The sequence below is a fragment of the Ictidomys tridecemlineatus genome, chromosome 8 (genome assembly GCF_052094955.1).
Source record: "Ictidomys tridecemlineatus isolate mIctTri1 chromosome 8, mIctTri1.hap1, whole genome shotgun sequence".
Classification (NCBI taxonomy): domain Eukaryota; kingdom Metazoa; phylum Chordata; class Mammalia; order Rodentia; family Sciuridae; genus Ictidomys; species Ictidomys tridecemlineatus.
The window spans coordinates 48442566-48457290 of record NC_135484.1 but is presented as its reverse complement, the minus strand read 5'-3'; the positions used below and the strand labels follow the sequence as shown (position 1 = coordinate 48457290).

General features: G+C 37.6%; 1 protein-coding gene and 1 long non-coding RNA gene across 8 annotated transcripts in view; one reads left to right on the top strand and one right to left on the bottom strand.

Annotated features, from left to right (window-relative positions):
* Positions 1-14725, top strand: part of LOC106145272 (uncharacterized) — a 94038-nt gene that overhangs the window by 63982 nt on the left and 15331 nt on the right. The window contains exons 8-9 of the long non-coding RNA XR_013424941.1: positions 324-529; positions 3681-5062. This is a non-coding gene — a long non-coding RNA (uncharacterized LOC106145272). The remainder of the gene's footprint in view (positions 1-323; positions 530-3680; positions 5063-14725) is intronic.
* Hs3st5 (heparan sulfate-glucosamine 3-sulfotransferase 5) overlaps positions 2412-14725 on the bottom strand; it is a 256107-nt gene continuing 243793 nt past the window's right edge. For all 7 annotated transcript variants that reach the window (XM_078019373.1, XM_078019375.1, XM_078019370.1 and 4 more), the window contains 2 exons: positions 8041-8179; positions 2412-4161 (listed from right to left, as the gene is read on the bottom strand). In XM_078019373.1, coding sequence (XP_077875499.1) covers positions 3228-4161; positions 8041-8147 — 1041 coding nt within the window. In that variant the 5' untranslated portion in view covers positions 8148-8179 and the 3' untranslated portion in view covers positions 2412-3227. The remainder of the gene's footprint in view (positions 4162-8040; positions 8180-14725) is intronic.

The following is a 14725-nucleotide window of genomic DNA, read 5'->3' as shown; positions in this document are numbered from 1 at the left end:
ACTTATCATGTATTAACAACGGATCAAAATATCTTAGACTTCTCCTATGCCATGTTATAATTAGTGGAAAAAGTAACTACCTTAATTAATTTATGGTTTATGTATATATGATGGTTTCAGGTTGGGTACATGATGGATTTGGAGTTTGAGGATGTTCATCTGTATAGGTTTGTCCCTTTTCTCTCTGTTTCCTAGTTTCTCTCTCTAACTTGAGCGGTTTATACAAGCACAGTTTGAATTTCTTGACTACCAAGATGATGTTGTTTCAGCTTTATCATTCCTCAGAAATGTCACCACTGCTTAAACAGTTTTTCTTTTTGCAGTTGGAACTGCTTGACAAAACTGTATGGTGCTGTCAAGGCCCTGGAAGGAAAGCAAGGGGTTCATGATGTAGAAGGAGTAAACTTATTAAAGAGATCCCCAGTGGAGCACTTGTAATGAGCTGAAGATTTCTCCAGAGGCCTGTTGCCTGTCTGATGACAACAGGAAACATTTTTCTAAACCAGGAGGTTTACAATCTACAGTGGAGGTGTGCTATTAAACTGTAGGATTTTTATTTCCCCCTATCTGGCTTAATCAGCAGAGGTGGTAACTGTTTTTCCATTGAAATGAAACATGCCACCCTCAATTCTCTCACATGAGATCTCTGGTTTTGGGTTTCTGTGCAGAGGTTTCAAGATTTGAAACAATTCTCAAACTTATTTAGGAAAGAGAACACCTGGAAATCACAATACTTTCTGTTTTCCTGGATATGATGAGGAAATATTGGCTTATTGAACTGAAAATAACAAATTATAGTTGTTGGCATAGTTAAATAAAATCTTGGAATAAACTCTAATATGAATTGTTCATAACAGTACAAAGCCTTCATTAGGTAGGAGAAATAAGTCTGATTTTTTTTTTTAATCAAGGATGTCTGCTGACCTAAACTGATAATTGAGTACTATACATTTCAATATCACAAAGAAAATCTCTAAGGTTTTGATCACAAAAATATTAAATGTTTGAGGTGATAGATACATTAATGAGCTTCATTTACACTTTATATTATAAAATTACTTCATAAATATAATCAACTATAAAACTTAGAAATAAAAAAAGAAAAATTTGGAATACAAAAATGACTGAGAAGTTTCAATTCATTAACTTGGTTGAATTTTTGAAGCATCAGAATTCCAATGGGCCATACTTTGACAGTCACTGGTAGGAAACTGTGTGAGCTGTGCAGAGCTCTAGGAATATTTTTATGAAGTTAATGATAGGACTGTGTTTATGTCATGAAATGTAGTATTCAAAGAGTACTCTGATGGTTATCTGAGAGATGAGGGAAATGAGGAACCAGGCTCCTGTTGACATCATTCTTGGCTTAGGAAAAAAAGCAACTGATCCTTAGACCTAAGGCTCCCCCTCTGGAGTCACTGCACTGAATGAGCAGCCACCTGCCAGTGCCTGTTGGTGTCATGCCTGTATCATGCTGAGAGCACAGCATCATTGCTAACTCAAACAGAAGAGATAATTACCAAGGCTGTGGTTTGAGAAGCAAAATACACTGACACTGGAGGGGAAAGGGCTATTTATTTAGAAAAGTCCACCTTCAAATCACTGGACAAGAGAAACAACTCATAGAGAAAATCAACACTTCTTACAACAAAGGGGGATCCATTATAATTGGCTGATTTCTCTAGCACTCTCTAAATGGTTTTGAACAAAGCCCTCCCAGATGTTTTCCATTGGATAAGCACATACGATGGTGAAAAACCAATCATTTTGTTGTGCCTGTTACACTTCTTTCTACATTTCTCTGAATTACATCTCAGCATAATAATAGTGTGTCTGATATTAGGGAGACATCTAATTTAGCATTAATTTCTCTGGGTGGAAATAGGAGCCATATGTTTATGTTAGTCATAGTGACATTAGGCAGTTTGATCATTTCTGAGCAGATTGATATATTTTCATCTCCAAGAAAATTCTGAGAACTCATATTCATTTTGGAGCACCAGTAGCTTTTCAGTATAGAGGCCACACAAGTTTTCTAATCTTATTTTATTTCATTTCTCTATCTTTTTGATTCTGATTTGAGTCTCAGGTAAAATTGTGATTCTTCTGTGCCTCAGTTCTGTTAATATATTCCTCATCTCTCTCTGGCAAGACAGTAACTGCAAGTAGATTAACTGTTACAAAGTTGTAGCATAGCAGCATTAGGGTTCTTTGAGGTGGCTATTATTACTTGATTTTCAGACTGTTGAGACTTTTAAAAATATATACTCAGCCTCACTTGGTAATATCTTTTCACAAGGGTGTAGAAATCCAATAGAGAAGCATCCTTTCCAAGTGCCCTGGATGCACATAAATAGCTTCCATTCTGGAAGCCAGCAGGGGGCACATAAGACAAAATGAGTTTTAAAAAATGTGCACATAGAGTAATTTTAATCCATTCCATTTTTAAATACCACAATAAATTTAATTTTCACAATAAATTAAATAGCCATATTCAGTTTACAAAATAGAATTACTTAGTGTGAAACCGGTATTTACAGCATTATACACTATATACATGACATTTCTCTTTCTTGACATACAACATGGAAGTAAAGGACTTGAGTTTCCAATGTGTGATTGACATGCTACAAGTGACACTATGGCCCATACAAGAAAACAATAGTGCAAAATCACCACAAGAACTTTGGAACAATGTCAATTTTATGAGATAAGACATTTTTTTTAAATAATAAGAAAATAGCATTTTTGTTTTGTTTTGTTTTCATGGCACCAATTCAGTGTCTGAATAAAGCCGGCTTTCCCTTAGGAAAAAGAATGCATAACTGAATCCTCTACTTCCTGAAGCTTCACAGCTATTGGTACATTTTCACACATTCATCTTTTGGCTTAATCTATGAAAATGGCAGGTGACAAATTCTGAATCAAAGGAAGACTAACTCTTTGAGAATAGCTGAAGTCACTTTTTCCTTTACCACCACCTCTTCTTTTTTTTTTTCTGTAAAATAGCTTAAAAGATGCAACTTTGCAGACATCAACTTACTTATTTATTTTTGTAAATTTTCAGTAGAAAAAAACTGATATCATATTTGGTCACACACTGTATTATGTACAAGTATACATGGAAAAATGACTTGGATAGTTGTGTCTAAGAAAAGTGCATATTTTAATCTAGAGGAGACATTGTGTGTCCCCAGGAACAACACACAGTGTTGTAGGGTATTGTTTTAGGGCCAGTTCAATGTCCTCCCGGTGATCTGGTAAAATTTTTGATTAAAAGGGTGAAAGAATTTGCGCAATTTGGTAATGACAGAGGGGTCCACCTCTGGATGAATGCGCCCCTTGCTGCCCGCCAGGCACTTATTAAAGATAATGTTAAACCTTAAGCAGTAAAACCCTCTGGTAGCATTGAAATACAAGTTGTATTGGCTTATCCTTGGAGGAAGATTTAGAAACTTCTCCACGAGCTGAAGTTCTGGTAGAGGTTCCGTGATGAGGCGGTCTCCATCCACAATGTGAAATTGCTCAATTGGAAAATATTTCAACCACCTTTCTAGATGTTTGGTGTAGATGCTGGTTCTTACTGCCTTATATTTTGTGTTCACTTCACAAGTATTAGGGTCTATGGCCAGCTTCTCAAACTTGTAATAAGTTTTGTTCTTCCTCTCCTTCCCTTCTAGCACCTGAGTGTAATCAGAAATAGCTCTTGTGGTTGGCTCCCTGACAATGATCAACAACTTGATGGATGAGTTCATTTTGTAAATCCTTTCTGGAACCTCCTCCGTGATAAAATATGCTGGGCTTTTTTCAATTGTGATCTGCTGAGGGTAGGAAAAAGGCATTTTTTTCCTATACCACTCAATGCCCTTGGCATAGTTCTCATCATTGTCAAAAAAGTGGATTTCTTGAGAGGCTTTGACCACTGCTGGATGGAGGTTCAGCATCTCTAGCAGGGCCCTTGTGCCCCCTTTCCTCACCCCAATGATAATGGCCTTCGGGAGCTGCTGGACCAGGTCATGGAGGCGAACCTGCTCCTTGGAAGTGTTGCCCTTCCGGAACTCATGGAGCAGGCCACGCTTAAATTGTAGGGCGCGGAGTGGCAATTCAACCTGACTTCGGGCTCCACCAAATCGGCCTTCAACGGGGCAAAGAGGTTGTAGCCTGCAAGCAACAGAGACACACTGTAAGAAGCTCATTGTAACTAACTTTTCATTTTTCTACTTCACCAGTCAGACTAAGACTTTCAATGCATAAATAAAATCACTGGTGCCCAGCCTGCTGCAATCCATAATGAACATATGTTTGGAAAATTTTATTTTAAATAACCCTGTATTAAATGGAGCATATATAATTGATGGGATTTTTTATTAGCACTCCTTAAAATTTTTATTCACCATGCACTTAATTGACTCCAGCATGTACTTATGCTCATAGTACAGGACAGATAAGTGACACCAGCCATACTAATAGCTTTTCAACAGCTCACCAGTTAAAATCATTTAGAAAATGTGAAAGGGAGAAGATTATAATCTTCAGTTGGGAGGCTGAAGGGCAGAGAAGAGGCCATTTGTTTCTGGTTTCACATGGTGTTATTTTCTTGCAGCTCAGCAACACTTACATGGCTCTTAAAAATCTTTGAGATAGAATCTGAAAAGAAGTCCCACTCTCTATCCTTGGCTGTCTGCATCATCAACCTGCAAAATTCCAGTCTTGGTACTTGCTGAGCTTTTCATTCTATGAGAATTTCTGCCCTTGGCCTTGGTGATAGCCAGAAGAGTACTATATTTCTTCTGCCTCTCTTTCTATTTCTATTTAAAGAGGTCAGGAGTATGTTTTCACTTTGCTGAATGTGGGAACAAACCCAATTACCTACCATTCGCGAGTGCTGTATATCATCTACCACAACTGTGACCAGAAATCAACAAGACCTTGATGGGGCCAGAAACCTCAGCTCCTCACTGCCAAGTACATTTAAGTAAAAGAATGGAGTTCATGAGGGAAGGAATACAATGGATAGAGCCAGAAAGGAGGATTTCCACTTTAATATTACCCTGAATAATGAGTAAGCACTTCTATTTTTCTCAGATAGAAATATGTGGCAATAGTCACGATAATATTAGACAGGAATGGCTGTTTAATTTGGCATGGTCAATATATGTGATTAACAAATACAGTTTCCTTGTACATATAGACTGAAACTTAACTGAAATTAATTAAAATTTTCTTAAGCTGGTTGGGGAAGGCATCTTAGCCTACTTGAGAAAAGGGCAGATAGTGGTTAAAATGGCTTTCAAACCAATTCCTCCAACTGAAAAATTTTGGTTATCCCAGTAATCTGGAATCCATCTCTCTCTCTCTGGCAATGAGATATCACTTGCTTTTCCCAAAAGACCCTGTTACATCTCAGAGTCATGCCAGTTTGCTCTGTGGTACTGAGGGGAATGATCTTGGTGAGTGCTCTAACAGTTTTCTATCATAATGCCTAAGGAACAATATAAACATATGTTATTTTTTCATAGTATTTGTTTTTTATTATCTTTAAAACAGTCCATGCTTATTGAAAGTATGAAAATATAGAAAATAATTAGAGGGGTAGGAAGGATAGTAGAATCAATTGGACAATAATACCATACATGATTGATCCTATGCTATGTACAACCAGAAGAATGAGAAGTTATACTCCATTTATGTATGATGTATCACATTGCATTCTACTGTCATGTATAACTAATTTAGAACAACAAAAAGAAAACTATTAGAAACACAGGATTTACCATAGTTAATGTTTTACAAAAACATGAATTTTATTTTTATAAATTTGTTAATGGGGTTAATATACTAGTGTTCTAATGGAAGAAATAGAATTATTAAGAGATATGTAGAGATATTTTTAATTGTGACATTGATTGAGATATAATAATTTCATGTTTTGGTTCTTCTTTGGTTCTGGTTAAGAATTAAGCCCTAATTCACAATATCCATTGGTGGACTTCTCTCTTTATCATTTAGAATGACACTCTGTACTTGGGATGAGGATAGACATCCTGTCTTTTTCTGTGGTATTTAATTCTCTCACAGAAATCTGGCTAAGAGGATGACATAAGTATTTTTGCCTTGACTGAACTAGAATAAAATTTCCCTATCTTTAGAAAGGGCCATTTTCCTCCTTTATTTCCTTTCTTTCTACTTTCTCATCTGGGACATCATACTTTTCGAAACAATTGCTTTTAGGACACTCCAACTCAAGAGAATATGTAAAGATACGAGAACATATTATGCTTTTTTCCACTTCTTGAAGAGCAGATTCTGATCATGGGTTCTGACCAAAAAAGATAGAATTCTAAGACTGGAAGGAACAGTAATCAGTCACTTCAGTCTCTTTTCCAGATAGCAGGGTCTTAGGTTAGTAAAGCAGAAGCCTAAGTAAGTCATATCAGTTTCAGACAAAATTTGTTCAAACTTTCAAGTGAGAGGTTTTGAGAAAGCCTACTAAAACATCCAATTCCTTATAAAAGATATCCCATTAGAGAGTAAAAAACAGGTTAAAAATGATAAAATCATCAACCAAATAATGAATGTTCTAGTATCTGGTTACTCAATTAAAAAATGATTAGAAGTTAATTAAAGGTGCTAGGAAAAACTTGTTACAAAAGTTCTAATATGGACATGGGAAAATGGTACCACCTCAAGGATTTTACCAATAACCAAGTAAACTACCTTGAAGTGCTGACCTTTAAGTGATAAGCTCTTAATTGCACTTTTCTCATAGGTAATGACTAGTGAGTAAAAAGTTTACTCAGGAATTTTGAATTGAAAATCCTCAAAGGGATGTGTTTTTATCAGTCAAAAATGATACTAGCTGCAAGGTGTGGTTGCACATGCTTGTAATCCCAGTGGTTTAGGAGGCCGAGGCAGAAGGATCTCAGGTTCAAAGCCAGCCTCAGCAAAAGCAAGATGCTAAGCAACTCAGTGAGACCCTGTCTCTAAATAAAATGAAAAGTAGGGCTGGGATGTGGCTCAGTGATTGAGCGCCCCTGAGTTCAATCCCTGGTACCCACCCCCCCTCCAAAAAAAATAAAACTAGCCAAAGAAAAACAAGGGCCACCAAATGATAAGTTCTACTGATAAGCTTAAATTTTGGAAATAGAACTCAAAAGAAGGTATTTTTATTTTTAAGTGTGGCTGCATTTGCAATGTGAATTGAACTCAGAAAGTATTTCACTCTTCCCATTATAAGAATCAATTTTAAAGGGCAAAAAAAAAGAAGTTTCACATTTCAGAAATCAACTCCTTTGTACTTGCCAATCATCCTGGATGTAGACCTGTCCAGAAGCATTTATTGTTTAGTCAGCTGATATTCTGGGACTTCTGAAGGTCCAGTACCTCTTAACTGTTTGCCTATTTGGAGCCAAACACTAGTTGTGTAATTTCCTCTCCATGGATTTTCCATTGCCTTCTGGGCAATTACTCTGAGTGACAGCCTCCTTGTCTGGTCTGTTCAGCTCCTGAAAACCAGAGCTAATTAACATAGTTAAAAATCTATGCCTGCAGCCATCTTTCCAGGGCAATGGATTGCAAACTTGATGAGATCCTTTACAGGCTCATACATAATTTTAATGCTCTTGATAACACATTAATTGTCCACTCATAAATTTCAAAATGAAGAGGCCTAACTATATCATCACTGTTTGCTATAGCTAAGGGTCAACACCAGATACTCATAGACCAGAGTGTGCTCTACTTAGTAAATGACATTTTAATTTATTTATTTATTTTTACTGTACACAGCTTTATCCCTTCTCTGAAAACAAGTGTCAGTGCACACAGAATACAAATGGATCTTGACAGAATACCTTGGTTTGAGCAACTTGGATCACCTCCTTTTAAAGTTTTAATAAATCAAAATTGATGCAGAAAAGTATTTTCTTGGGAATTTTGAAGGAGGAAAACTAATAGAGAGACTTAAAGTTATATCCTAAGGAATTTAAATTAAAAGACACCTAAAGTCATATGGGCATATGTATACGTTTAATCACCCACCTATCCAAGCTCCCAACTCTGGCAACTAGATACAAGAGACTCCCAACAGCAAGGCTTCCCAGCACCAGGAGCTTCTGTCTCAGCCACGCCTGCTGTTTGAATAGCATGGCCCTCCATCAACCTTCAGAACTGCTGCAGCCTGAGAGAGGGGAGAGAAGGCATTCATTAGTGGTTGTTGCTTACAGGCTCTGTTGAGTTTTACCAAGTCAACCAGAGGGGACAGGGGACAAAGAGATGTTGTATGCAGAACAATGCGTATAGCAACCTTGTCAATTTTTGAGGTGCAACAGGTATTTAGCCAAACTTACCTTTTTTTTTTTTTTTTCAACCTGGCTAGTGCTAAAAAATCATCTATTAGGTTTAGGAGGAAGATATTTACTAGATAGTGCCTGCCAGACAATTGCCAAAACAAATTAATATGCATAGATTATAACATATCATATGCATATCTAAATAATTCAAAGAATTTTGAAAAAATGAGCAACATGAGGTTTACTGGTAATGGCAGGTTCACCAGAGTGAAATATTGAAATTCCAGTTCAGTAAACCATAATTTGGGGCATATGAAATGATTATAACATTTACACATCTTTTGTTTTAGTTGTGAATGGAGGAAGGGAGTGAAGGCAAAAGTGGTGTCTTTACCTGCTGAGGTTATCAGTGATAACTTTCAGGACTTTGCATATTTGGAATAGTGGCTCTGAGGAACCTGCTGTTTCTATTTATGTCCTCTTGTAGGTCTTGGATTCTGAAAACATGCTCTGACTAGGGGCTCCTAATATGTGACCTCCTCTGACACTCAGTGAATTGGAACAGTTTTTGGTGATATCAGTCTTGCTCTTACATCACAAAAGAAGTTTACCTGGAAGCTTTGTTCTCTTGTATCTGAAATAAGGCCAGTGGAAGAGAGAAGGGCTTTTCTTGTGCTGATATTAAACTTGAGGAAAAAAATGCAAGCTCCCAATTCAGTCTTTTTTATTAAAAATAAATCCAATCTCCCTTTCAAGATAAGATTGTTTGCTTCTTATTGAAGCTCAAAATAGTAAGCTAAGAAGAAGGAAGCTGAGAGATGTGGTTAGAAATTGTTTTGCTGCAGTGTATCTCCATATTTGTTATGTGAAGATTTTCTTTGTGCAAAAGAACAAAATCCAATTGGCAATAGTGTGTGAATAAATGTGGGGGAAGAAAATTATGGAAAAGATCAAAGAACACAGGCTCCTGGAGAATTCCTTGGTGGTGTTGTTGATTGTGGAATATAGGAGGGTATCTGAAGAAGGGGATACAAGAGCAATATTAATCCAACACATAGTCAGAAAACATTTATGGAATATGCCCTATGAGCTGGATTCTATATTGGTTGCTTCAGAGACTTTAAGTGTCTTTTAATTTAAATTTCCTTAGGCTATAACTTGAAATCTCTCCACTAGTTTTCCTTTGTCTAGTAAACAGACATGGTTCTTGCCCCATAGGAATCCATGATCTAATATAAAAGACAGACATGAAGCCAGAAAACCTATATAGGATTAATACATGACACATCATAACAAGTGTGAGCCAGTGTATTCTATATAGAGGATTAATATGTACACTTACAAATGGTATGAAATGTAACAGGGGATAATTACATAAGAGAAAGAATAACTGGGAGTCCACCTCAGTTCTCCCTGAAGAAGTGACCCCAGGGCTCATAGTTGGAGGAAAAGCAGGAGGCAGGTGTTGGATACAGTGGATTTAGGGCAGTGGTGCATGATGATGCACAAAGAGACTGAGGAGGGATAACTTTTGCCTAATATGGCAGGTGCATTTATACACAGAGACTAAGGGGAAAGAAAAAAGGTGAAGATAAAAGCAAAGAGCAAGTAGTATGGAAGTATTTCAGGGGTCAGGGTGGGCCCGTGTTTTCAACTTAGCAGAGTTTTCCCTAGGGGCAGTAAAAGGGGGCAGAAAGAAGAGACAGAGTGAGGCTTACTGAGATCCACTATGTGGTAAGCACATTATTCGGTGATATTTCAGGAAATTCTCAAAAAACATCTATGAAGTAGAAAGTATTATTTCCATTTTGTCGATGGGTAAAGTGAAGCTCACAATTTTCTCATTTGCCTGTGGTCACACAACTGGCAGGTAAGGTGAAGGCAAAGTCAGAAACTTCTGGAATGTGATTCAAGCTTCATGGAGAATCAATCTCCTCTCTCTAGGTTGATGTCCAAGGTCCTCAGTTAGGACCACATGCTTTTAGCATGGGGCTTTGATCCCTGTTGAAATGCTGTCAGAGTGAAATACGGTTCTACAGGTAACATCACTCTACAGAGCTTTATAGTTTTCCAGACTAAAGGATTATGTGTTCTTTGTATCTTAATGTGAATGAATTTAATGTGCATTTACAGACAAATGGCATGTGAGAATAAAGGTCTTCTATGGCTGAGGAAAGGCAATGGAAATGGAGGTGATGGGTAAAGACAAAGGTAAAATGTGGGTTTGACAAAAATCACCAGCCTCATACAGAGGGCCAAGTTGGAGACAAATCATTTGGCTTTCTCAGCTACTGAAACGCAGGGCTCATACCCTCCTGCTTAAAACTGTGCTACAGTTTTCTATCCACTTCATCAGCTCATTGGTCCACCCATCTATCTTTAGTTAGAAACCACTCATCCTTCAAGGTCTAGGCTACATCCAAGTTCCTTCATTAAGTGTTCTCCATCTGATGCTCTGGTCATCAGTCCTGCCTACCTCCATTAAACTCTTGTTCCCATCAGACAGCACCACATCTGGGCTTGTTGCTGCCTTCTGTATCTGTTACTACCACCTCCTGGCAATGGGCTAAGCCTGCTGGCTGGTTCAGAAGTATTAGAAAGCAACCTGAAGGCACTGAGCCCACAACCTGTCTGTCGTGATGCAAAGGTCTGTGGTTCTTTATGGTAGGCTTTCATACCATCCTCAGAGATTCTAATTCAATGGGTCTGCATTAATCTTGTAATACTAGAGGAAAGTTAAAAAATTTAATATCATATTCTACCATTATTTTTCTCTTTGTCACTCATGCCAGTAAACTATTTTTTTGTTAATTTCTTTTTGCCTTGTTCTGCCTGGCACTTAGTGCCTCCCTTATTTCTTAACATTTGGTTATGTTCTCTATGTTGGTTTCCTATAGGTCTGTATAGTTGGATTAATCTTCTTAATGTGAGTTATTTTGTCCCTTGAGTGTTTTAGTTGTTCACTAGACCAAGTCCAATTCCTTCCCCTTGAGAGCACAAGGCCCTTCCTTCCATGGTCCAGCATGGTAGTCAGCTTCTCTCCCTCTTAGAGTCAGCCACACTGGCACCTGTGCCTGTCAGCTCAACCTCTTTACCGCTCCTCCTAATGCCTTCAGTTTCATCTCCATGCTTTTGTCAGCTTCCTCTCTGGCCTAGACAGTCTATGTCCCCTCCATCAGTGCTCCCAGATCCTACTGATATCTTCCTAGGAAGGGTGATTCTGCTGGGTGTGGAATTTGAGGGAAAACATGTCCAATATACTTCAGATTGGTAGCTAGAAGTGGATTAGGTCTGCCATGTAGATAATTACAAGGCCAAATGATGGGCCTGGAAATAAAGTTTGGAAGAAAATTGCAGCCTAGGATTGAGTGAGTAAAGTGATGAAGTGTCTTCATGGTTGTACTCTGCTTAGTGGGCAGAGTGAGGAAGGAAAAGTGATAGTGTGAAGATTGCTGAAGTGTCCAAGATTTAGGGGTCTATCATGGTTACTATCAACCTCCTATTTCAATGCTCACGTCATCTGTATACAGTTGGCTATTAAACTGGGCTGAATATGAGGTTGTAATTTTTCTATTGCCACTGAGAATTTTTAGACTCCAGTACCCCAATATTGTCCTTATAGACTCTTTCTGATTAGCTCAGCTATTCCCATAGAGGTTTTGCTCTGTGGGATAAGCTGCTACTATGGGTTTAGCTGCCCTGTGCTGGAGATATCTTAAATGTGCTCACTGGGGTTTTCTTTCTTTGGAAACCTAGTTTATCCAGCCTTTTATTTGTAGAGTTAACCTAGCTCCTTCCATTGCTTCCTCTTATTCGATGTCTGGCTCATTCTCATTGTACCCTCTGATGTACCTCATGTCTACTGTGGTGCTGAGAAGAATTAAATTAATATTAGTAAGTTGCCCATGGTGAAGTGCCAAGACTACTCTACAAGGAGTCAAAAGAACTCATGTCATATATTGGTTTAGTCTTGTTATGGGGACCATCTGAATTTTGTTCCTCATCTGTGAAGTGAAGATAACAGTGCCTATCTCACAGGGTTGTCATGACATGAACACTAAGTCACTGCAGGATAGAACTTCATGAACATCTGAGTACTTTACAAAAATGAAGTGTAATTAATATCTTCAGGAGGCAGATGAATTAATTCATGCAATGCATTTTAAAGAGGCAAAGAATAAGTGCAATTCTCATGAATAATGTAATTGGATTGTGAAAAAAATAGAAGTCCATTTTTAAGTATAAATCATTTTTAATGGAAACTCGTGTTAAACAATAAAATACTAACACCATAATTTCTGTTCAAAGCAAGATGCTAGGCAGTTGCATGCATGTGTGTGCATGTGCACACAGATAGATGCAATGCTTCTCTTTTTGAGCTGAAATCTCTTGGAACTTTTGAGAAATGAGGAGGACATGCCAGCAGTTTCTAATGAGGCTCCTTTGAGACAGGAAGTGAAATATCATTCTGCTTTGTACAGTCTCTAACTATATGCTAAGATACAAGACCAGAGGAGCTTCTGCATAAACCTTCCTCAGAGAAAACCAAAGGTAATGGGTTAAGTAAGATTCAAGATGACTCTTTTTTTTTTTCTATAGCATCATAAAGTGTTTAAGAGCTTGCCAGGATGGAACCTCAAAAATTGGAAGTTCTCACTTTTGTTCTGGGCATGTCAGAGAAAGAAGCACGAGATTCAATCCTCAGGCACAGTGCAGTCAAATTGGTTAGAAGGTTAACTGCCTCTTCAACCCCAGAGTCCCTTCCCTTCAGCTGTGCCAACTTTAATGGATATTTTAATAATCTTTCATTAGAACAGTCATATGGTAATAGGCAATTTAGATATAGTTTTTAAAAAGTCTGTAATTTATTTTTAGATATAAAAAGGTTAAAGACCTACAGTGACATTTAAGCCCTCCCTCACCTCCAGTTCTCTGGTTTTTAATCTTCCAGTGCCTTTCATGGCATGTGCCAAGAACAGCACAATTACAGTTTCTCCAGACTGGTAAAGCTTTAACAGACATGCTATCTTAGCCGAAGAAAACAGAGTACATGGGCGGAAACGACAAGGTGTAGAGACATCTGGCTATTTCAGTGAAACAGCACTAAGCAAACAAAAGAAATGATTCCCAAGCTGAAACAAAGAAATACAGGGATTAAAAAATAATAATAAAGATATGTTCAAGTGCTGCTCACAGGCTTGTAGACACTATTACTGCAAGCCCCCGGTACCAGTAAAAACAGCAGCAGGAACAATAGCTACAAAATTTATTAAAAATGACTGAACTTGTACAGCAGAATTATTCCAGAAAATTGTAACCTTCTTATGAGAATTAGCTCACTTATCCCACACAATAACCTTATGAGATGGACAGAAACTACATACTAATGTCTGTTCCTTCACATTTACTAGTTGATATAATAAACTGACTTGTATTATCTATTATATATATATTTTTTTCTGATGGAAACTAAGGAACAGAGAGATGAACATGTGGCTAGTAAATGCAGAGGAAGATTTAAATTCAAAACTATCTGACCCCAAAGGATATGGTTCCTTGATCGACCATTGATCACAACGATATTCGTAGAGCTTTGGATGCTCACTTAAGAGACTCTTAACAAATACTTGTTTGATTGATAAGAGCAAACAAAACCCACTTAACTCCACCCAAATAACCTGTCATTGAACCTTGAGATAGAGAATGGGGAGGTGCAAAAAAATAAGAGAAAAAAACATTCATGGAAGGACAGGCAAAAGGAAAAATTTGAATGGGTTCAGTCTAATAAAGGGGTGGGGAATAGGGGAAATATTAAAAAGTAATGGTAATAATAACCATGAAAGGTAACGTTTTCATAGTTGACAAAGTGATTTTTTTGTATTCACTATACCATTTAATCTTAGAACTGATCAGAATCATGATAACCTCATTTCTTTTACCCATAGTTCAATAACTACTTTCCCTTTGGAAGATTTTATAGTAGATGATCAAAATAACACTGATTTTGACTGCCACCTGTCACTCACTTAAGTTATTGTGAGCTATTCTCCATAAGATCTTTGTTAAAACTATATATTGCCTTTTTATTATCACTTCCTCTCCTCCCCTAAGCTTTTCCCCTCAGTATCTTGGTAAATGGCTCCCCATCCAACCATCCACGTGCCCTATCCAGGAACCTTGGATTCATCATTCTTGATTCCACTTTCCCTCATCTCCCACCCCATGTCCAAACAGCTAGTGAGACTCCGCCTGCAAAGTTCTGTTAGAATCCACCCATTTCTCTGCACTGTCATTTGTGACTATCTAGGTGCAAATCACTGTTTCTCTTAATGTTTATGGGCTTCCAAGTGGTCTCTCAACTGTTAAGTTTTGTTCAAACCTTAATTTATTCTTCATTACAATAACATATTGTTTCCAAATGAAAATTTGATCAT